The sequence below is a fragment of the Ornithorhynchus anatinus genome, chromosome 4 (genome assembly GCF_004115215.2).
Source record: "Ornithorhynchus anatinus isolate Pmale09 chromosome 4, mOrnAna1.pri.v4, whole genome shotgun sequence".
NCBI classification, from domain to species: domain Eukaryota; kingdom Metazoa; phylum Chordata; class Mammalia; order Monotremata; family Ornithorhynchidae; genus Ornithorhynchus; species Ornithorhynchus anatinus.
This window is the reverse complement of record NC_041731.1, coordinates 81991679-82014183: the sequence shown is the minus strand read 5'-3', so window position 1 is coordinate 82014183 and position 22505 is coordinate 81991679. Positions and strand designations below refer to the sequence as shown.

General features: G+C 43.9%; 1 protein-coding gene across 4 annotated transcripts in view; it reads right to left on the bottom strand.

Moving 5' to 3' along the window:
- Window positions 1-22505, bottom strand: part of CAMSAP2 (calmodulin regulated spectrin associated protein family member 2) — a 140445-nt gene that overhangs the window by 45622 nt on the left and 72318 nt on the right. For 2 of the 4 annotated variants that reach the window (XM_029062208.2, XM_029062209.1), the window contains exons 4-7: window positions 18819-18902; window positions 12608-12640; window positions 9107-9248; window positions 8333-8472 (exon numbers count right to left, since the gene is read on the bottom strand). In XM_029062208.2, coding sequence (XP_028918041.1) covers window positions 8333-8472; window positions 9107-9248; window positions 12608-12640; window positions 18819-18902 — 399 coding nt within the window. The remainder of the gene's footprint in view (window positions 1-8332; window positions 8473-9106; window positions 9249-12607; window positions 12641-18818; window positions 18903-22505) is intronic. The other 2 variants (XM_029062211.1, XM_029062212.1) reach the window with 1 other exon arrangement.

Here is a 22505-nt window from a genome sequence, read left to right as displayed (position 1 = left end):
AATACCACTGGTTGACTGATTGTTAGTACTAGCTTTTATTAAGCACTTTCTGTGTGAAGAGCACTGAACTGGGAAAGACCTCACAGGTGGGATTTAGACTAAACCCCTTGTCCCTCGGGAGGCTCCCGATCTAAAAATGAAAAGCGGGGAAAGGGGATAGGGGGTGATAAATTCATAACTACTTGTTTTGTTTTGTTGTCTGTCTCCCCTGTTTAGATTGTGAGTCCGTTGTTGGGCAAGGATTGTCTCTATCTGTTGCCCAACTGTACATTCCCAAGTGCTTAGTACAGTGCTCAGCACATAATAATAATAATAATAATAGTAATGATGATGGTATTTGTGAAGCGCTTGCTATGTGCCAAGCACTGTTCTAAACGCTGGGGTTGATACAAGGTTACCAGATTGTCGCACGTGGGGCTTCCAGTCTTAATCCCCATTTTCCAGATGAGGTAATTTAGGCCCAGAGAAGTGAAGTGACTTGCCCAAAGTCACCCAGCTAACCAGTGGCGGAGCTGGGATTAGAACCCACGACCTTTGACTCCCAAGCCTGGCCTCTTTCCACTAAGCCTTAAGTGCTCAATAAATACGATTGAATGAATGAGTAAATGAATGAATAAGGAGAGAGAAAACATAATACTAAGACAACAAAGGCAAAAACAAAGCTCAGTGGTTATCAGGCTCCTGGTGGCTCAGAAGCGAGCCAAAACCGCAGGCTTGGTGACCACTAAAGCAGCAGCCGCCACATTCTTCCCGGGGCTTTGTGAAGGCAGCGCCAGGCCGCTGTTACTTTCCTCTGTCCCGCCGGGGCTGTGGGTCAGGATGGATGTTCCGGAATACCGTGGATAAGACTTGGCCCGGACTCTTGGGGAGGAAGAACAGGGAAGAAGGCTCCGAGAGCTGTGATGGAGAGTGGGGGAAGGGGTGAGCTGTCACATGGCCCTTTGGGGGCTGGGGGGAAAGGGGTAGTCTGGAGTGCGATCAATCAATCAATTGTATTTACTAAGCGTTTACTTTGTGCAGAGCACTGCACTGAGTGCTTGGGAAAGTACAATATAACAGAGCTGGTAGACACACACTTTGCCCACAAGGAACTTACAGCCTAGAGTGGGAAATGGACATTGATATAAATTCATAATTTACAAATCTGTACATAAGAGCTGGGGGGCTGAGGGTACGGTGAATGTCAAATTCATTCATTCATTCAATCGTATTGAGCACTTACTCTGTGCACAGCACTGTACTAAGCGCTTGGGAGAGTACAATACAACAGTAAACAGACACATTCTCTGCCCACAGTGAGATTACAGTCTAGATGTACGGAGACAGATATCAATACAAATAAATGATGGATATGTGCGTAAGTGCTGTGGGGCTGAGAGGCGGGATGGATAAAGGGAGCAGGTCAGGATAACCCCGAAGTGAGTGGGAGAAGAGGAAAGGAGGGGCTTAGTCTGGGAAGGCCTCTCGGAGGAGATGTACCTTCAAAGCTTTGAAGGGGGGAGAGTAATTATCTGTAGGATTTGCGGGAGAACGTTCCAGGCCAATTGCCCAAAGGGTAGAGATCCAAGTGCATACATGGTGCAGAAGGGAGAGGGAGTCAGGGAAAAGAGGGTTTAATCAGAGAAGGCCTCTTGGAGGAGATGTGATCGTAATAAGGCTTGGAAAAAGAGGAGAGTAGTGGTTTAGCATAAATGGAAGGGAAAGGCAGATGGGCAACCCACTGGAGGTCTTTGAGGAGTGGAGAGGTGCGGACTGAATGTATTTTTAGAAAAATCACTTCAGGCAGCAGACTGAAATATGGACTGAAGTGGGGAAAGAGAGGATGCAGGGAGGACAGCAAGGAGGCTGATGCAATATAGTCAAGGTGTGATAGAATAAGTGTTTGAATCAGCACAGTAGCAGTAAAGATGGAGAGGAAAGGGAGAATTTTTGTCAAATAAATGCAGAACCAACAGGATTTGGTGACAGACTGAATATGTGGGTTGAATGAGAGAAGTGAGTTGAGGACAGCACCACGATTAGGGGCTTGCAAGCTAGAGGGGTAGTGGCACTGTCTACAGTGATGGGAAAGACATGGATTGGACAGGGTTTGGGTGGGGAAATAAGGAATTCTGTTTTGATCATGTTTAGCTTGAGGTGTTGTGGGACATCTAGGTAGAGATGCCCTGAAGGCAGGAGGACATGCAAGACTGTGGAGATGGAGAGAAGTCGGGGCTGGAGAGGTACATATGGGAATCACCCTTTGTAGAGACAGTAGTTGAAGCCCTGGGAGCGAATGAGTTCTCCAAGGGAGTGGGAGTAGATGGAGAATAGAAGGGGACCGAGTACGAATAGAAGGGACCCAGTGCTGAGCCTTGAGGGACCCCAGCTGTGAGTGGAAGAGAGGCAGATGAGGAGCCTGCAAAAGAGACAGGGAAGGAGTGGCTAGAGAGACAGTAAGAGTACCAAAAAAGGACAGTGTCAGCGAAGACGAGGTTAGATAATTTTTCCAGGACAAGGGAGTGTCCGCAGTATCCAATGCATTTCTAGGAAGGTAGTCGGATTTGGCGAGAACAGTGCCTGGCACGTAGTAAGCGCTTAACAAATACCACAATTATTATTATTACTCTCCCAAGTGCTTAGCATGGTGCTCTGCACAGAGTGTTCAATAAATATGATTGACTGATCTGCAAATAACAGCTGGTGGCCACCTCTGTCTTCTTGAGGTTGCTGAGAATTCGGATGTCCACCTTCTTCTGTATGTAGACTACCAGCGTGAATGCCTTTGAATGCAGTCAGATACCGAGGCTGCAGAAATCATGATGAAAAGTATCAGTGAGAAAACACAGCCTCAACTCCATTGGCAACAGCGAAGGGTATCAAGAAGCAGCCTGGATCCAAACTCGAATTTCCTTCCAAACTGGAGTGATCTTGGGGTGTTGAACTCTTTTAGAGTAAAAAAACCTGTGAAGAACACCCTGAAGGCCCGTATTGTAATTCCAGCTCGGCCACTTGTCCGCTGCATGACCTTGGGCAAGGCACTTAACTTCTCTGGGCCTCAGTTATCTCAATTGTAAAATGGCAATTTAGACTGTGAGCCCTACTTGGGACAAGGACTGTGTCCAATCTGATTAGCTTATATCTATCCCAGAACTTAATACAGGGCCTGACACGGAGTAAGTGCTTAACAAATACTATTAAAAAACAAATCAAAAGGTGACTGTGATTTTCTGAACCAAAAGCCTCTGTAAGGTCAATGAAGATCATGGATAGGTCCTTGGTTCTGCTCTGTGTTTCTCCTGCAGCTCTCCAACAGCAAAATCATGTCACTGGCACTGAGTTCAGATCAGAAGTTGGATTGGCTTTCAGAAATAATGTTTCTGCCAGCTAATTAATCAATCACATTTACTGAGATCTTACTGTGTACAGAACTCTACATTAAGTGCTTGGGAGAGTACAGGAGAACAGGGTTGGTAGCTATGTTCCCTGCCTACAACGAGCTTACAGTCAAGAGGGGAAGACAGACATTAATAGAAGTAAGTAAATCACTGGGACGTATTTAAGTGCTGGGGGGCTGAGGGTGGGGTCAATGGAAAGGTGCAAATCCAAGTGAAGCAGCATGGCTTAGTGGAAAGAGCACGGGCTTGAGAGTCCGAGGATGTGGGTTTTAATCCCCGCTCCACAACTTGTCCGCTGTGTGACGTCGGGCAAGCCACTTCACTTCTTGTGCCTCACTTACGTCACTTGTAAACGGGGATTAAGACTGTGTGCCCCACCTGGGACAACCTGATTACCTTATATCTACCCCAGGGCTTCGAAAAGTGCTTGGCACATTGTAAGCACTTAACAAATACTATTATTATTACGTGTAAGGGCGGTATAGAAGGGAGTGGGAGAAGATTCTACCTTAGTGTGACAAGAACCTTTCCAGCAGTGGCCAGGAGAGTTTCACATGAGGCAAGATCACCTTTCCCCCTCACACAGATGTGGGCTTTTTTGAACTCCTTGGGAACTTCTTGTTCTCAGATCACGCAACGATCAGCAAGTGTGCTAGAGGCTTGAGCCCAACTCGCAGGTCCACCTTTGCGGTCCCTACGTCTGGAAGAGTGGCCTATCTGAAAATGGGTCTGATGCCTTCACTAAGTCTGACCCAGCTGATGAAAGTGCAGGAAGACTGATTATAGGAAACCATTCCGGGTCACCGACAGCAGCATCCCAGACCACTGATAGACATTTGAGAACTGGGCTGAAGTGTTCAGCTGAAGCAGCCCGGCACAGTGGATACAGCACAGGCCTGGGATCCAAAAGGTCATGGGTTCTAATCCCGTTTCTGTCACTTGTCTGCTCTGTGGCCCTGGATAAGTCACTTCAGGGCCTTGGTTACCTCATCTGCAAAATGGGGTTTAAGACTGTGAGCCCTACGTTGGACAGGGCCTGCGTCCAACCTAATTTGCTTATACCCACCCCAGCGCTTAGTGCAGTGCCAGGCACATAGTTAGCACTTAATGGATACCACAATTATTATTATTATTTCTCCTGTCCCTAGCTCCGGTGCATTCAATAAGCAGTTGTGATAGGTCACTTGGGTGGTGAACTCATTCGCTCTCACGGCTTTGACTACCATCTATACGCAGATGACACGCAGATCTACATCTCTGCCCCTGTCCTCTCCCCCTCCCTTCAGGCTCGCATCTCCTCCTGCCTCCAAGATGCCTCCACCTGGATGTCGGCCCGCCACCTAAAACTCAACATGAGCAAGACTGAGCTCCTCATCTTCCCTCCCAAGCCCGGTCCTCTCCCAGACTTCCCTATCATCGTGGATGGCATGACCATCCTTCCCATCTCTCGGGCCCGCAATCTCGGTGTCATCCTTGACTCGTCTCTCTCGTTCACCCCACACATCCTATCCATTACCGAGACCTGCCGGTTTCACTTCTACAATATCGCCAAGATCCGCCCTTTCCTCTCCACCCAAATGGCTACCTTACTGCTACGGGCTCTTGTTATATCCCGGCTAGACTACTGTGTCAGCCTTCTCTCTGATCTCCCCTCCTCCTCTCTCTCCCCGCTCCATTCTATTCTTCACTCCGCTGCCCGGCTCATCTTCCTGCAGAAACGATCTGGGCATGTCACTCCCCTTCTTAAACACCTCCAGTGGTTGCCTATCAACCTCCGCTCCAAACAAAAACTCCTCACTCTAGGCTTCAAGGCTCTCCGTCACCTTGCCCCTTCCTACCTCTCCTCCCTTCTTTCTACCGCCCACCCTGCACGCTCCGCTCCTCCACCGCCCACCTCCTCACCGTCCCTCGGTCTCGCCTATCCCGCCGTCCACCCCTGGTCCACGTCCTCCCGCGGTCCTGGAATGCCCTCCCTCCTCACCTCCGCCAAACTCATTCTCTTCCCCTCTTCAAAACCCTACTTAAAACTCACCTCCTCCAAGAGGCCTTCCCAGACTGAGCTCCCCTTCTCCCTCTACCGCCCCTCCTTCACCTCTCCGCAGCTTAACCCTCTTTTCCCCCCATTTCCCTCTGCTCCTCCCCCTCTACCTTCCCATCCCCTCAGCACTGTACTCGTCTGCTCAACTGTATATATTTTCATTACCCTATTTATTTTGTTAATGAAATGTACATCGCCTTGATTCTATTTAGTTGCCATTGTTTTTACGAGATGTTCTTCCCCTTGACTCTATTTATTGCCATTGTTCCTGTCTGTCTGTCTCTCCCGATTAGACTGTAAGCCTGTCAAATGGCAGGGACTGTCTCTATCTGTTGCCGACCTGTTCATTCCAAGCGCTTAGTACAGTGCTCTGCACATAGTAAGCGCTCAATAAATACTATTGAATGAATGAATGAATGAATTAGCACCACTGGATTCTGTCAGTCCACAGGCTGACAAGGAGCTCTTTAAGAGACGTCTTGCAGTTCTTGTTTTAAGTTGGTACTGGCATGGCAGCTCCTTAGTTTTTGCCATTCACCACTCTTCTCCTGCATCAATCACATTTATTGAGTACTTACTCTGTGCAGAGCACTGAACTTGGGAGAGTACAATATAACAGAGATGGTATACATATCCCCGGTCCACAAGGAACTTCATCAGACATTACTGAATCTGTACTATTTGTTTGGAAATGCAGGAAGGCCACTTCTAAAAAAAATTGTTTTTTTTACAACCCAGTTTCTGTTGTGAAGCCACACCTGATAATGATTAGGGCGGTAGCCAGCAGCAGTTAGGCATCGCTGTCACTGGAGGTGAAGAACAGACGAGCCTGCACGTTCTCTAGCATTCTCACAGAGCATGTCACATGGCTGTAAAATGGCCCGATCTACTAGACTGCAGGTAAACGTAGGTACGTACTGCAGGTACGTGCTCAGACGTACGTTTTTTGTGTCTTGCTGTCAGCCGAAGCAGTGTGTTCGATCCAATCGAACTGAGTGGATTGAGTGTCTACTTGGTGCAAATAATAATAATAATAATGCTGGTATTTGTTAAGCGCTTACTATGTGCAGAGCACTATTCTAAGCGCTAGGGTAGATACTGGGTAATCAGGTTGTCCCATGTGAGGCTCACAGTTAATCCTCATTTTACAGATGAGGTAAGTGAGGCACAGAGAAATTAAGTGACTTGCCCACAGTCAAACAGCTGACAAGTTGCAGAGCCAGGATTCGAACCCATGACCTCTGACTCCCAAGCCCGGGCTCTTTCCACTGAGCCACGTTGCAAATCACTGTGCTAGGTGCTTGAGAAGTAGAGAAGACAGAATTTACAAGCTCCCTACCCAAAAGGAGCTTAGATTTTCATTGCAGGGGTGAGGGAAGGAGAGAGAAAGCGGGGAAGACAAATGAGGCTGGGAGACAGATGAAGAGGTCAATGGTATAGACTAGCTGTAGCACAACGAAAGCTTATACCGGGGTGGTAACAGTTTGGATGGAGAGGACGGGGTGGATCTGACAGAAGGAGGGTCCCAGTGTTGCTGACCGAGAAAAAAACTGTTTGCCTTTGCTCTGCCTTCCTAAGACCAGGTTGGGCCTCGAAATCAAAACCGACTCCGACACAAAAGTGGCCCAGACTGATGAACTTGAAGGTGGCATGGTAGGATTACATTAGATCCACGCTAATACTATCGAGTGATTGCTGATTCCCCTCGGGATTGAACTGAATGTTTTGAAGCGATGTTCATGTCACGAAGCTGATAACGATAACTTGGTATTTGTTAAGCGCTTCCGGGGCCAGGCGCTGTGCTAAAGGCTGGGGAAGCTACGATACAAATCCGACCGGACACAGTCCCTGTCTCCCACAGGAATCAGTCTGGTGGAAGGGAGAAGAGTCACTTTACAGGTGAGGAAACCGAGGCACGGAGAAGTGGTTTTGCAACAGTCGGGTGGTGGAGCCAGGATTAGAACCCAAGTTTTTCCACTAACAAGCAGCCTGCCGCTGCTTTTGAAGCAGTTTACCAATCCAATAAAGAGAACACAACCTACAACCGCTTCCTTTCAGCTAAATCTGTTGGGCGGCCATGCTTCATTCAGTCCTGCTTTACTGATGCCTCATCAGATCAGTTGTGAGGTGAGGCTCGCTGGTCCCTCTCTGACAGTTGTTACTGTCTCACGGTGTCTGAACATTGGCAGAAGCTATGATGGGACTTTTCAATCTCTTACAGCGGGGCTGGGCGACCAGTTGGCTGGGGCTCGGAAGCAAGCGGTTTGGAGGGGGTGGGAAGATTTTTTCTTCCCCTTCTTTGGATGAAGGGGAGCTGCTCGATCACACAAGAGGGACAGAGCTGTCACGTGAGAAGAAAACTGAAATCGCCACTGGTGGGCAATGATGAACCCCTGCCCAAGGTTAGAGGGCCTTAAATTCATGGTCGAGGCCCCACACGACACCCTCGGTCGGCCCCCGTCACCATTTGCTCAACACCTTTCATCCCAGCCAGCTGTGTTGCTGCTCGGGAAGAGAATTTCATCAGCAAGAAGGCGGGCAGGGGGTACCAACACACTGTCAAATGCACACAAAGCTTCCATGGGACAACGCCGATGCAATGTCGTAGTGCACAAGGCAGCTGTGGTTACTGTTGGCTATCCGCGTTTGCCAGCCCTTTTCCACACTCTCTTATAGACATACGGACGTATGTTTATAGAGAGGAAAAAGAGCACTTGGAAATACAGAAGCAAAAACAAACAATGAAAACTGCAGAAAATATTTCTGACCCCTACTACGATTTACTTGATTTCTATTTACTACCTTTGGAAACCTCAGGAGGATTTAATTTAGGGTGCCTTTACACATATCTGTTCAATGGATTATTACTAGATAAGGTTTTTAATGCTACTGAGCAAGAGAATCGGTTATTGCTTACTTTTATTGATGAAGAAGCATAGAGCATATCTTCAAGAGTGAAATGGCAGCACTGGTTCAAATACTCCTGGCAAAATTCTTGGATCAGCTGCAGATTATATAGACTATCAGCCAATGACATAGTCTCCTTCAAACAAATATCTTGAAGATGAAGAAAAGGGAAAACGGATTAACATCAATTTTATGATAAAATCATTTGCTAAATGATCTGAAATTCACTTCTCTGGTACGAATTCTCAATCAGAAACACACAGTGATAAAAATATACCTAGCATTCTTTTTGAACGTTCAAGAACCCTAGAAGACTAACTACTACATTATGCTAATTACATTTCAATTCTCTGCATAATATATTGAATATCTAAGGCTGAAGAAGTGAACATCCAACTGTCTTCTAAATAACTTATTTTGAGTTTAATGCATTCAGTGGAAAATTTTATTTATCCATAAACTTTTCATGTCATAAATACTAACTATTCAATCTGCACAGCCATGCCTATATTTATTGCATTCTGGAGTCGAGGAGTCAGAGAGCCATCCTAAATCATGATTTCCACTTGACAGACGATTTAGTGAACTCTGCCTTATTTCTGATAGTAGCAGAGAGAAATATTTCTTGTCAGGTTTTCTAAAATGTATTTCAAAGGCCGAACTTGGGTTCGCAATAGCAGTGCCTTTAATAATAACTGCCTTTATTAGAATCTATAAAAATGGATTTCTTAATGAGATCTCTATACGGCACTGGGATATTACCAGGATTAGAGAACACACTCACCCTCCAGTCTGACAATGTCAGGACAGTAGAAATGGATCAGGGCAGCTAAGGCACAACCATCTGTACCATCCTTCAAAAGATTTTCTACCAACGGAATGCAGGGCAGCTGCTTCAGCAGGGTCTGTTCCTTCCTATAACGAGCCTGCCATGTAAAAAGAAGAGATTGAAATAGACACTTGCTCAATGACACATGTGAAAAAAGGACAGACTTGAACTACGGACTCAATGGCTCCATTAGCAAATTGGAGTGAAGTAGAACTAATCCTCGCTTTGGCCGTGGAGATCTAGAGGAATTATTATTCCAAGGAAAGAGGATAAATGTCTACTGGTTTTCGAGAGTAGCGCCATTCAAAACTCTTTTATTTATAATAGTAATGGGAAGCAAAAAAACTCCGTTTTCCAATTTACAATGACACTGGGGTTAAACACCAGAAAGGGGGTAAAGAGAGTGAATACATCTCTTCGGTATTAAAAATGGGGACGGGTTTCAACAAGATGTGGCTTGCTGCCAAGTGTCCACTCTGAGAGCTATTCGTGCAGGGAGGGAAAGGAGGGCGAGCCAAAGTGACCAGATTGTTGGAGGGAGAGACACAGTGACCAGATTGTTAATGAAAATTGTTCTGCTTCTTAAGAAATTCTGTAGGTATTAAGAATAAGTATAAAAAAAAAGAATGGTTGTCAAATTTGCTAATAGGGTTTTCTAATTTATTTTAGTATCTCCCTGTGGGCAGGGAATGTGTCTACCAAACTCTTAGACTGTGTCTACTAAACTCTGTGCATATTAAGCTCTCAATAAATACAACTGATTGACTGATTTCCCTCTAGACGTAAGCTCCCGGTGGGCAGGGAACGTGACTACTAACTCTAATATTATAGTCTCCCAAGCACTTAGTACAGTGCTCTGCACACAGTAAGCGCTCAATAAATACCATTGATTGAATGAAATTTTAAGCAAAGGATGAGGTTTTGAACGTGAAGAATGTTCCACAATGAACTGGGCAACTACTCTATCAATCCATATACACTCAGCCAGGGCTCTCCCAGACAAATCCCCAGCGTCTTTCCTGTTCCTGTCACTATTCCCCATTGGGGAAAAAAAAGGCATAACAACATTATCCTCAAAAGATTTCTTGGGAATAATAGCTTTATATAATAGCTTGGGAGAAAGAACTATCCTAAAACCTGATGCTTAATATCAAGTTAAGGGAACGTGGCTCAACAGAAAGAGCACGGGTTTGGGAGTCAGAGGATGTGGGTTCTAATCCCGGATCTGCCACTTGTCTGCTGTGTGACTTGGGCAAGCCACTTAACTACTCTGTGCCTCAGTCACCTCAGCTGTAAAATGGGGATTATTCATTCATTCAATAGTATTTATTGAGCGCTCACTATGTGCAGAGCACTGTACTAAGCGCTTGGAATGAACAAGTCGGCAACAGATAGAGACAATCCCTGCCGTTTGATGGGCTTACAGTCTAATCGGGGGAGACAGACAGACAAGAACAATGGCAATAAATAGAATCAAGGGGAACAACATCTTGTAAAAACAATGGCAACTAAATAGAATCAAGACGATGTACATTTCATTAACAAAATAAATTAAAACTGTGAGCCTCATGTGGGACAACCTGATTACTTTGTATTTACCCCTAGTGTTTAAACAGTGCTCGGCACATAGTAAGCACTTAAATACCATAATTATTATATCTGACTTGAGCAAAGGGACCTCTCCTTATGTAGTTATCAGTGCTATTCCTTGCAATCAGAATTATTTTTCCCTCCACTCTACTTGACTTTCTAACACTGGATGTGAAGTTGTGTAAAAACGGGAATGACAATATGCTTTTTACTTGTAGGCAGGTCTGCTCCTCTTTTACTGTGGACATTTTGGCTAAGCTGATGAAAACAAGATTTTCGAAAACTGAAAATTGATTTTGGGCAGTACATTTTGGAACATGATTTAAATTTTCTCTTTTGCAATGGTTCAGGAAATTAACCACAGGCTCAAAAACCAAGGCAGTAGCCTGGTCCTTTCCCAATTAATTCCCAACATCTCACGCAGAATTAATTCAACTGCCTCCTCTAGAACCTATATACTTATAGATGGCCCTCCTCAGCACTTGTGTATATGTATATTCACTAGCACCCTCCATCATTTACTCTATTCTATTTGTAAACATTTTAATGCATATCTTCCCCAGCAAAATGTGATCTCCATGAGGGCAGGGAATGAATGAATGAATCAATCAGTGGAATTTATGGAGAACTTACGCAGTGCAGGACACTGTACTAAGTACTTGGGAGAGTAGAGAGAAGTGGTACAACCGATTTGGCAGACAAGTTCCTTGCCCACAATCAGCTTACAATCTAGGTGGGGAGGCAGACATTAATTTAAGTAAATAAACTATGGATATGACCATAAGGGCTGAGGGTGGGGTGATTATCGATGTGGGTGCCTTGGACTTCTGTTATCTCTCTCTAAAGTTGGGATGGTTATAGCAGTTAGAGCAGTTAAGGATCCATTTCAACTGGTCGCAGTTGGTCTGATGTCAGAATTTCATGCCAACATCGTTTTTGGAGCAGGAGTGCAGGAATCAAGTAAGCCTTTTCCTTCAAACTCAACTCTTTCGCCCCCATCTCTCCATCAGAGTCCCACTGCCTTATAGCCCTATTTAGGATTTTATTTTGGTATCATACAGCTGGATTTGATTAACTGTACTAAAGCCAATCAATATAGGCTAGTGCATATATGGAGTCAAGCTATAATTCTATTGTTAGGAGAAGTGAACAAAATATCCTTTGATAAAAGAGTTTTGCTACAATGGGTTTCCATTTTCTGTTTCAGAAAGAATGCCTTTGCGCAATTAGGGAACATTCTTCCAACATCATGTGCCTGGATACAATATGACGTGGTGTTGAAGAAGATATATTTAATCACATATGGTCAACTTGATGGATTTAACTGAAATTTAATTCCACCAAGGGGCCTGGTTGATGACAACAGTCCCAAAAAGGACGCAGAAAAAACCTCCCCAAATTATGATGACTACTGCATGATTTTATTAGACAGAAAAACTTACTCACTTAGATCAATAAGGAGTTTTTGGTACTCTGTCACATTTACAGTGGACAAAAAAGAACATCAGAATACTCTGGATCACATCAAAAGAAAGAAATAAAAAAGACTAACTTTCAAATAGCTTTTATTCTCAAGTGCATGCAATTCCTCCTTACCTTAATTGAAATTCTTACAAATAAAAAGAATTAGAGACACTTTTCCATTTAAGTGGATTGAATAATGCCATGATTTCCTTTTCAAAGTACATCTTGTACCTGTGCTGATATTTTCACCGTGTATAGCTTACTCTGGATGATTAGAAACCTTTCCAAGCGGTATTTCCAGTAACTGATGAAATGACATAAAATGAATACACCAGCACAACAAGGACAATGTCCTCCTAATTTATGTAATTAGAGTAAAGTGAAGGAGACGGACAAACTTACAGGGACCAGTTTCCAAAACCATTTGGAAGGAGACTTCAGTATAAGGAAGCAGCAGAAAAAAGAAAAGCAAAGGCAAAAAGGAAAAATTTATCAGAATTAATTTTTATGAAACATTGGCAGCACAACCTTCATTGATTTGAAAAAGGGTTGATTTCTAATAGCGGTTTTTAAAAACCGTCAGTTTTGCTTCAGTGGGTTTTCATTTTGTGTTTCAGATAGAATGCCATTGCACAATTAGGGAACATTCTTCCAACACGTGCCTGGATACAATACTATGTGGTGTTGAAGAAATGGTTTTGCGTCCCCCAGGCGGCATGTGAGTATGACACATGGTTCTTATGATGTGAGGTACTTTCAGAACACAACTCCAGCAATTTGGGAAAATGGACTAAATAGGATCCATACTGCAGCATTACTTTCCCTCTTCTCATTCTTCCACCTAAATAGAAGATCACAAATTTCCAGTTACATCCAGGTTTTGACCACACTGTTTGGATCAACCTGGCTCCGTGAGAAAGTACATTCTCTTGTGAAATCGAAGTCACCACCAGTGATGTAAACCTTCAGTCGGAAACGAGATGTGCCCTTACTGAGTACACCCCATGGTTCTCAAGAACAATTCAATCAGTTAAATAGCTGGATTCTCATCGACCTGATCAAATGGATAGCTCTATGTATGTAATGACCTACTTTTGTATGATAAAGTCGATTAAGCTGATTTTTAAAATGTGTATCGCTACTACAAGCATCCATATTTCTGAATAGCTAATAGGCTATGCTTCATCATTTCTAATCAATTTAAAAAAACTCACGCAGCTCACACACAAATGGATTTCTGTGGCCCCCTAATGAAAAATGTAAATGTCCCTGAGGAAGTTGAATCTAGGTATAACTAGAATATTTTTTATGGCATTTGTTAAGCGCTCACTATATGCTAAGCGCTGGGATAGATACGAGCTAATCAGGTTGGACACAGTCCCCGCCCCACATGGGGCTCACAGTCTTAATCCCCATTTTACCAATGAGGTAACTGAGGCCCAGAAAAGTGAAATGATTTGCCCAAAGTCACACGACAGACACGTGGCAGAGCTGAGATTAGAAACCAGGTTCTTCTGACTCCCAGGCCCGTGCTCTCTCCATTAGACCATGCTGCTTCTTCAGAATATACTAAATTGTCCCCAATTTAAAAAGAAATTGAATACAAAAGAATAATCCGTGGGGATAGGCATTACAGAAAAGTTTAATTTTATTTGAATAGCTGCTTGAAACTCCACAGGGAACTTTATTAAACTGGATGCATTAATGTGAACGTGGAGTCAGTTGACCTAGTGGGTTGGGTAATTTGCAGTGGGAGACTGAGCTCCGGGAAGACCACCACAGCCATTAGAGGGGCTCACATCCTTCGTCCTCTCCCCCTCTTGCCAGCATTTACTTCTGACATCCTGTATTCCACGAATTTCAGGGCCAGATGTGGAGGCACAGAGGTGGGGGTGAGGGAAGGAAGGGACAAAACTTCTGCCTGGCTGCCTGGAAGGCTTACTTCCCCATGCTAGTCTAGGTCCTTCCCATGGCCTTAATCACGCTCAGAGCCAGGACTTCTGCTTGCTCCGAGTTCCAGAGACTCAGTAGTAGCGACGCTATTTACTAAATGCCTACTCGGTGCAAAAACATTGTACCAATCGCTGGGAAAAAGCACAAGGGAGAGAATCAGACACTGTCCTTGGCCCCCGAGAGATCCACAATCTAAGAATGATGGGGGCGGGGGAGACCGAAGGACTGGTGATGTTCACATAAGGCAAGAGGACACGTTAAATCCACCCCCCGAAAAGATATGGAAAACAGTAAGTACAAGAAGAACAATAGAGTACTAAGGTTAGAAAACAGAAGCAGAGAGAAATAACCTGGCCTAGGGGAAAAGACACAGGACTGCGAGTCTAATCACAACTCCTCGCCTTGCCTGCTGTCTGATCCTGGGCAGCCACAACTTCTCTGGGCCTCATTTTCCTCATCTGTAAAATGGAGTTTATTACCTGGACTCCCTCTCCCAGATCGGGAGAATCATGTGGGACATGGACTATGTCCAATCTGATTATCTACACTGTAAACTCTTTGTGGGCCGGAAACAAGTTGACCAACCCTTTCATATTGAACTCTCCCAAGTGCTTAGTTCAGTGCTCTGCACAAAGAAAAGAGCTCGATAAATATGATTGATTGATTATCCTCTCTCTACCTCAGTATTTAGTACAGAACATGGAACATAGTAAGTGCTGAAATACCAAACAATCAATCAACGGTACTGAAGGAGCAATTATTATGTGCAGAGCACTTTACTAAGCACTTGGGAAAGTAGATTATAAGAGATTTGGTACACATGATCCTAAACTATGAGAAACTTAAGAGTCTACGGTGGAGGGTGGGGGCTGACTAAAATAAATTACAGATTGGAGAAATGGAAGAGAATAAGGATATGTACACAAGTCCTGCGGGGTTGGGTTGAATGAAAATGCTTAAGGGATACATAGCCAAGTGCGCAGTTGATGCAGAGGGGAGGTGGATAGGGAAAATGAGGGCTTAGGATCCACAATCATTAGTATTGATACAGAATCAGAGTTTCAGATTCCTTGCGCCTCCTAGTACAAAGGCTTAATGCACAGAATCATAAACGATTTGCTCAGTAAATGAGCAGTATAAGTATGAGAGAAGCTGTTCTATTAAAAGATAAAGTTTCCCGGTAGGGCCAGCCCATTATTAGTCATAAGGATCTAGGGAGGGTTTCTAGAAGAAGCAGATTTGGAAGAAGAGTGAACATAGCTGGAAAAACAATTCCTTAGCTCAGAAAAAAAGATGTCAGTGGAATGAAGGGAGAGAAATGAGAGCGTGAAAAAAAACAGAAAAAGTAGGGCAGGATGCAGGCCTTGGAAGCAGTGATGGGAAATTCCATGCAGATGCCCAAAGTAATAGAGGGGAAAAAAAAAAAAGGAAATGGGAAACAGTGGTTGGAGAAAGCATAATGGAAGCTGATTTTATCAGCAGATTTATCTGCCAAATAAAGGCACCGGAAATGCAACGCCTTGAAGAAGAAAGCTGCAGTAAACACGATGAAATGAGTGGCGATTGGAGCACAGGCAAATGGTTCAGAGTAAATATTTGGAGGAAGGAGCACATTTTTGAAACAGTAGGACAACAGCATTTAGCAGCAGTCTTGCTGTGGAATAGGAGAGTGGGGGGGAACCTGGAGAGCTGCCCTTAGATATGACTTCAGATTACACTTCGGACAGGAAATCTGAAATCTCATTTCTCATCAGGCCACGCAGTAATAATAGGCACTGGAATAGCAAGACTCCTGCAAGTTTCGACAGTTCTCTGTTTCAGGACCTGAGGGAACACATAGTGTATAGATTCCCAGAAACCAATGATCATTTATTCTTCTCTCTTATCAATGAGGCCCTAAAAGTATCAGATCTTCAAAGCGCTATTTCTTCCATGAGCCACACCTCAAAACACCATGTAGAATGAATAATAATATGCAACAAGAAAACCTTAAGAAACTCACACATAAAGAAATACTTTACGGCAAGCAAAGAAGGTGCATAAAAATTTAGGGTGCCCCTGGAAAAAATAGGCAGTGAAGAGAAAGAAAACAGTAAAAAAAGTAATCTGTCACCTAATTTCTTTGTAGGAGCTGTAGGGGTAAAAGACGTGAAGGTGGAAAGGGTAAAACAACATAAATTTATGAATATTCTGGCTCAATAGCCCCTCTGATTTCAAAATATTCAGGGTTATTGAGCCAGAAGATTCATAAATAAGCCTCCATACTGGAGGAGTTGCTAAATGTACTTGAGAACAGATTCTCAAGTGGCAAGAGCACAGCCTGGAGTCAGATGACCTGGGTTCTAATCCCAGCTCCGCCACTTGTCTGCTGTGGGACCACGGCCAAGTCACTTAGCTTCCCTTTGCCTCAGTTTCTGCATCTGTAAAATGGGGATTAAGACCGTGAGCCCTGTGTAGGACATAGTCTGTGTCCAATGTGATTAGCCTGTATATACCTCCATAGAGTGGATGGCACATAGTAAGAAAAGCTACAGTAATTTAATATTTGGTACTAGATCTGAGCACTTTGCAGAATTTCCAAGGGTTGAAATGATTACTGAAAAAAGGAAAGCAAAGAAACTATGCTTTTTGAGTAAGTATAGATTATGCAGAATATAATGTGGTTTACAGAAGGACAATTAAAAAAACAATTCTGGCATTAGAAAGTGTGCCCAGAAGTGGAAGATGGCAAGGCAATCCCATCATAAAGGTCCCTAACATCAACAAATTAGTTATAATTTGTTGAAAAATGTAAAATGTACAATTTGCTTCTTGCCCTTGAGGTCACAGAAGATAGAATCGTGCAAATTTGAAAATTTGGTTTTCACACCGTAATAATAATTGTGGAATTTTTAATCAATCAATCATATTCACTGGGCATTTACTGTGTGCAGAGCACTGAACTAAGCACTTGGGAGACTTCAATATAACAGAGTTGGTAGACATGTTCCCTGCCCACAGTGAACTTACAGTCTACAGGGGGAGGCGGACATTAGTATAAATAAATTATAAATATGAATATAAGTGCTATTGGGCTGAGAGAGAGGTGAAAAAAGGGATCAAATCCAAGTGTAAGGGTGATGTAGAAGGGAATGGGAGAAAAGGAAATGAGGGCTTAGTCAGGGAAGGCCTCTTAGAGATGTGCCTTCAATAAGTCTTTAATTGCTTATAATAATCATAATGACGATGGTATTTGTTAAGCACTAATTAATCAATCAACCAGTAGCCTTGACCTGCTCTGGGATGAACACTAGTACTAAGCACTGGGATGGATACAGGATAAGCAAGGCAGACACAGTCCCTGTCCTGCACTGTGCTGTCAGTCTAAGTGGGAGGGAGAAAAGGCATTTAATAGCCCTTCTACAGATGAGGAAACTGGCACAGAGAGCAGCTTCCTTAAGGTCATACTCGTTTGCCCCATGACGTGAAAAAAACTTGGCAGCAGCCGCTCCAACATTTTAAAGGAGTTTCGGGCCCTTTGCAGGGCAAGAGACTAAAGAGTAGAGTGAAGTGTTCTATATGCTTTCCTCAGTAGTGGCCCTTCTCCAGCTGCATCTGGGATGGGGGTGAAGTGGAATGTGTGGAAAAAAAAAAATTTACACTGTACTTCCTTCCCCTTCTTTACTGCACGGGATCCAACCTCTGGAGGGGCCTGTTTGAATCAAGCCTGAACTAGATGGAGTTTTGGGGCCCATCCCAATCCGTTAGAACCCTGCCCCCCAGCCCGCAAGCTGACGCAAATCCAGGCATGATTCAAGTGGGAGAATGTCTAGGCCTTAATTCCACAGTTATGGAACTTCTTTTTGGGAATGGAAATATAATGAAATCCACATACAAAAGTTAATAAGAAAGCAGTTTTGGGGGGTTAATATTAAAGTAAACAAATAATTAAGCTTTCTTAAGCGAAACATCTGAAAGCCTGATTAGGAAGGAATTTTTCTAAACCACATGGATGTCTTTCTTCGATTCCATCTGTTTACAGTCTATTTATGGTAAATGACAGATACTCTGCACAAGTACGTGCTCGATAAATACGACAATGAATAATACACAGAAATTTTTAAGGAATAGGCAGGATTGAATTAAGCTGCCAATGGCTCAATTCACTTTAGATTTCTTTCCTTGTTATATAACCTTCGTCAATACGGCAACAGGTAAAACCGCATATTCAAGCCATTTTCTTTTCAGAAGGCTAATCTTAAAGCCATCCATGTCAGAATATAATTCATTTTTCAAAAGAATACCAAACTTTTGCTTGTTTTGCACATCATATGGCCACAATTCAAACTTCATAATTGAACTGATTTGTGATGTATTTGGGCTGTGAGCCAAAATGTTCAAGTTACCTATTTTCACAAATGGAAAATTATTTTAAGATGATGCTGCTTTAAGATAGGTGCCAAGGATGAATGTGGGAAACATAACTGTGGTCATTAAATTTTTCATTGTCCAATCAACATCTGCTTAGTACCGTTCTACAAGAAGTAACATTTTGTAAAATCCACCTTAATCACACTTTTACAAAACTTATCATTTGATATTTACAAAAAATGACCCACCCATTTTTTAAAATATGTGAGGACTATGTCTCTCAGGAAAATTCCTACTTTCAACCACATACCTTTTGACCTCCTGGAGTTTCAACTGTATGATGGTCCTTTAATTTCTGTTCTTGTTCCAATATGTCCTTCAAATGATCATTTACCTTAAAATAGAATAAGAAATATGATATAAAAATTAACATTCTGTGGGGAAAGCCCATAGATTTTAAAGTGGTAACAAATTAGCACAATCCCTCTCCACTACAACCTCCTTGTGGGCAAGGAACATATCTACCCTCTCTATTGTACTGCATTTTCCCAAGCACTTGGCACAGTGCTCTGCACATAGTAAGCACTCAATAAATCCCACTGACTGACTGATTCCTTTGGCTGATACACTCCTTCAAAGGCAGAAACCACATCTTTCACATTCTTTATAACTCTTAAAGGGCTGAAAAAGAGGTTGCTCAGGGATGACTGATTTATTGCAATATGCTAGATTCTCCTCAGAGGTAGGTAGATAAATCAATCAATAGTACTTATTTAGTGCTCACTGTGTGCTCATCAGTGCTTAGAAGAGTACAACATAATAGAGTTGGTAGACATAATTCCTGCCCAAATGGAGCATACAGGGGTAGATAGACATTAAAATAAATTACAGGTAGGGGAAAAAAGAGAATAAGGAGATGTACATTAGTGTTGTGGGGATGAAGGTCAGGTGAACATCAGGTGTGTAAGGGGTACTGATCCAAGTGAATAGGTGACACAGAAGGGAGGTGAATGGGGGAAATAAAGGTGTAGTCAGGGAAAGCCTCTTGGGGGAGATATGATTTTAGGAGAGTTTTGAAGAAATGGAGAGACGTGATCTGTCTGTCAGATAGGAAGGGAGAGGGAGTTCGGTTAATGTTAAAGGAGCAGAATATGCAAGCTGGGTTGTACCATGAGATCAGCAAGGTAATAAGGTAGGAGACGGAGAACTGATTAAGTGCTTAAAGACAAAAGTAACCAACGTCTGTTAGATGCAGACATGGATGGGCAGTCACTGAAGGTTTCTGAGGTGTGAGGGAGGATATGGACTGCAGGGGTTTTGGGGTTTTTTTTTAAGAAAAATGATCCAGGCCACAGAGAGAAATATGAACTGGACTGGGGAGATTCAGGAGGCTGGGAGGTCAGCAAGGAGGTTTATGGAGTAGACAAGGCAGGACAGAAAAACTGTTTGAATCAGCATACTGACAGTTGGATGGAAGAGGAAGGACAGATTTTAGCGATGTGACAGTAGAACCAACAAGATCTGGGGACAGGTTGAATAGATGGGTTGAATGAGAGAGAAGAGCCGAGTTCAAGCAGAGAGAGGTTAAATGTCTTGCCCAAGGTCACACAGCATCCAAATGGTGAAGTGGGGTTTAGAACCCAGGTCTCAAGCCACCCAATCCGGTGCTCTGTCAACTAGGCTACACTCCCTCCTAGAGAACCACTTTGAGAACGACATCCCTAGGGTATTATTCCTGCTTCAATCCCTTAGCGGTACGCTTGACCTTCCAGATGGGCCCCAACCATCCCAGGAACCATCACAATTTTTTCTTTTCCGGCGAGGCGGTAGGAGCCAGACATGCGACACTCATTTCAAACTGTGTTCCCATGTTCACAGGACAAGCCCAGATCCTTCTTAGGAGGAATGTCCTTGGAACACACTCTTTCTTCTTCACTCCCAAGGAAAGAAGGTTGTGCCCACCAGAGGATATGACAAAGGCTACACCTTTTTTTAAGTGATATATGTTAAGGGCTTTTGTGTGTCATACACTGTTCTAAGCAATGAGGTAGACACAAGTGAATTAAGTTGGACACAGTCCCTGTCCCGCAGAGGACTCGCGGTCTAGTAGGAGGGAGAACAGGAGAACTGAGGCATGGAGAAGTGAAATGACTTGCCCAAAGTTACCCAGAGCTGGGATTAGAACCCCGACCCTCTGACTCCCAGGCCTGTGTACTCTCTCCGCTAAGCCATGCTGCTTCTCGCTTGCTTGAAAAAGTAAAAGGGAAGGCAAAAGACAGAAAGGCAGGAGCATTTGTGCTTCAAATGGGAAATGACCGAAGAGTCAGAGGAGCAGGTGGCAGGGCCCCAACAATATCAACACTTCTCCCACTGCCAATGCTTCGGGGAAGCAGCATGGCGTGGTGGATAGAGCACAGGCTCTATCAGAATGTCAAGGGTTCTAATCCCAGCTCCACACTTCTCTGCTGTGTGACCTTGGCCATGTTTCTTCACTTCTCTGTGCCTCACTTTACTTCATCTGTAAAATGGAGACAGAGACTGTGAGCGCCACGTGAGACACGGATTGCGTCCACCCGATTTGCTTATATTCTTCCCAATGCTTAGTACGGTGCCTGGCACATAGTAAGTGCTCAATAAATACTACTATTATTATTATTATTACAAGGGCCCTGGACACATCAGCGGCCTTTCCCTCAAGGCCGAGCTTGTGGAAAATAGTACCTAGTTAAAGAGGCAGGTGGAGGGGGTGAATGAGGGCTGTGCCACCAGAGCCCTCAGACTGATACTCATGTCTTTAATATAATTCAGAACTAAAAAGGTGGGAAAGGATGATGATGATGATGGCATTTGTTAAGTGCTTACTATGTGCATAACACTGTTCTAAGCGCTGGGGGGATACAAGGTGATTAGATTGTCCCTCGTGGGACTCACAGTCTTAATCTCCATTTTACAGGAGGCACAGAGAAGTTAAGTGATTTGCCCAAAGTCACACAGCTGACGAGCAGCAGAGCCGGGATTAGAACCCATGACCTCTGATTCCCAAGCCCGTGCTCTTTCCACTGAGCCCCGCTGCTTCTCTGTTACCTACTGGCCTAAAAACTCCCTCCACAACTTCCCAGAGTATCTAAACTGTTCAAAGGAGGAAGGTGATGCAACGGTAGAAAGACTGAAATCTTAGATGAATTACGGAAGCAACAATATTTTGTCCCACATTCTTGAAACGACAATAGTGGATAAAAAACGACATCTCTGGGCACTGCTTTTGCGCCCTGCTTCTGATTAACCTATTCCTGCCAAGCTCTCTCCTGAAGGACATTTTCCATGTCGTCCATTTCCTTACATTTGCTCAAGATGAAGTGGAAAATAAACAAAATCTTGGTCTCTGCTCAGGGCCAAAGGGGAGAACGGGCAGCCAATTGCACCACCTGCCCGGTGGGAAAGAGACAAATCCTCCCTCTGCCAAACCTGGGGAAAACTGCTGGCTGCAGATGCACCCCGAACTCTGAGCCCACAGGAACCTGAAATTCTGCTCCTAATAATCATAATAATTATAATGGTATTTGTTAAGCATTTACTATGTACCAGGCACTGCACTAAGCACTGGGGTGAACATAGTCCCTGTCCCACATGGAGCTCACAGTCCCAATCCTCATTATACAGATGAGAAACCTGAGGCACAGAGACTTGCCCAAGGTCACACAGTAGACAAGTGATGGAGTGGGATCAAAACTCATGACCTTCTGACACCCAGGCCCGTGCTCTATCAACTACGCCATGCTGCCTCTTCTGCTGCTCTAGCCACAGCATCCTACTGATTTTGTTTTTAATTTGCCAAGATCCGCCCATTCCTCTCCATCCAAACCGCTACCACGTTGGTACAATCTCTCATCCTATCCCACCTGGAGTACTGCATCGGCCTCCTTTCTGACCTCCCAAACTCCTGCCTCTCCCCACTTCAGTCCACACTTCACTCCGCTGCCCGGATTAACTTTCTACA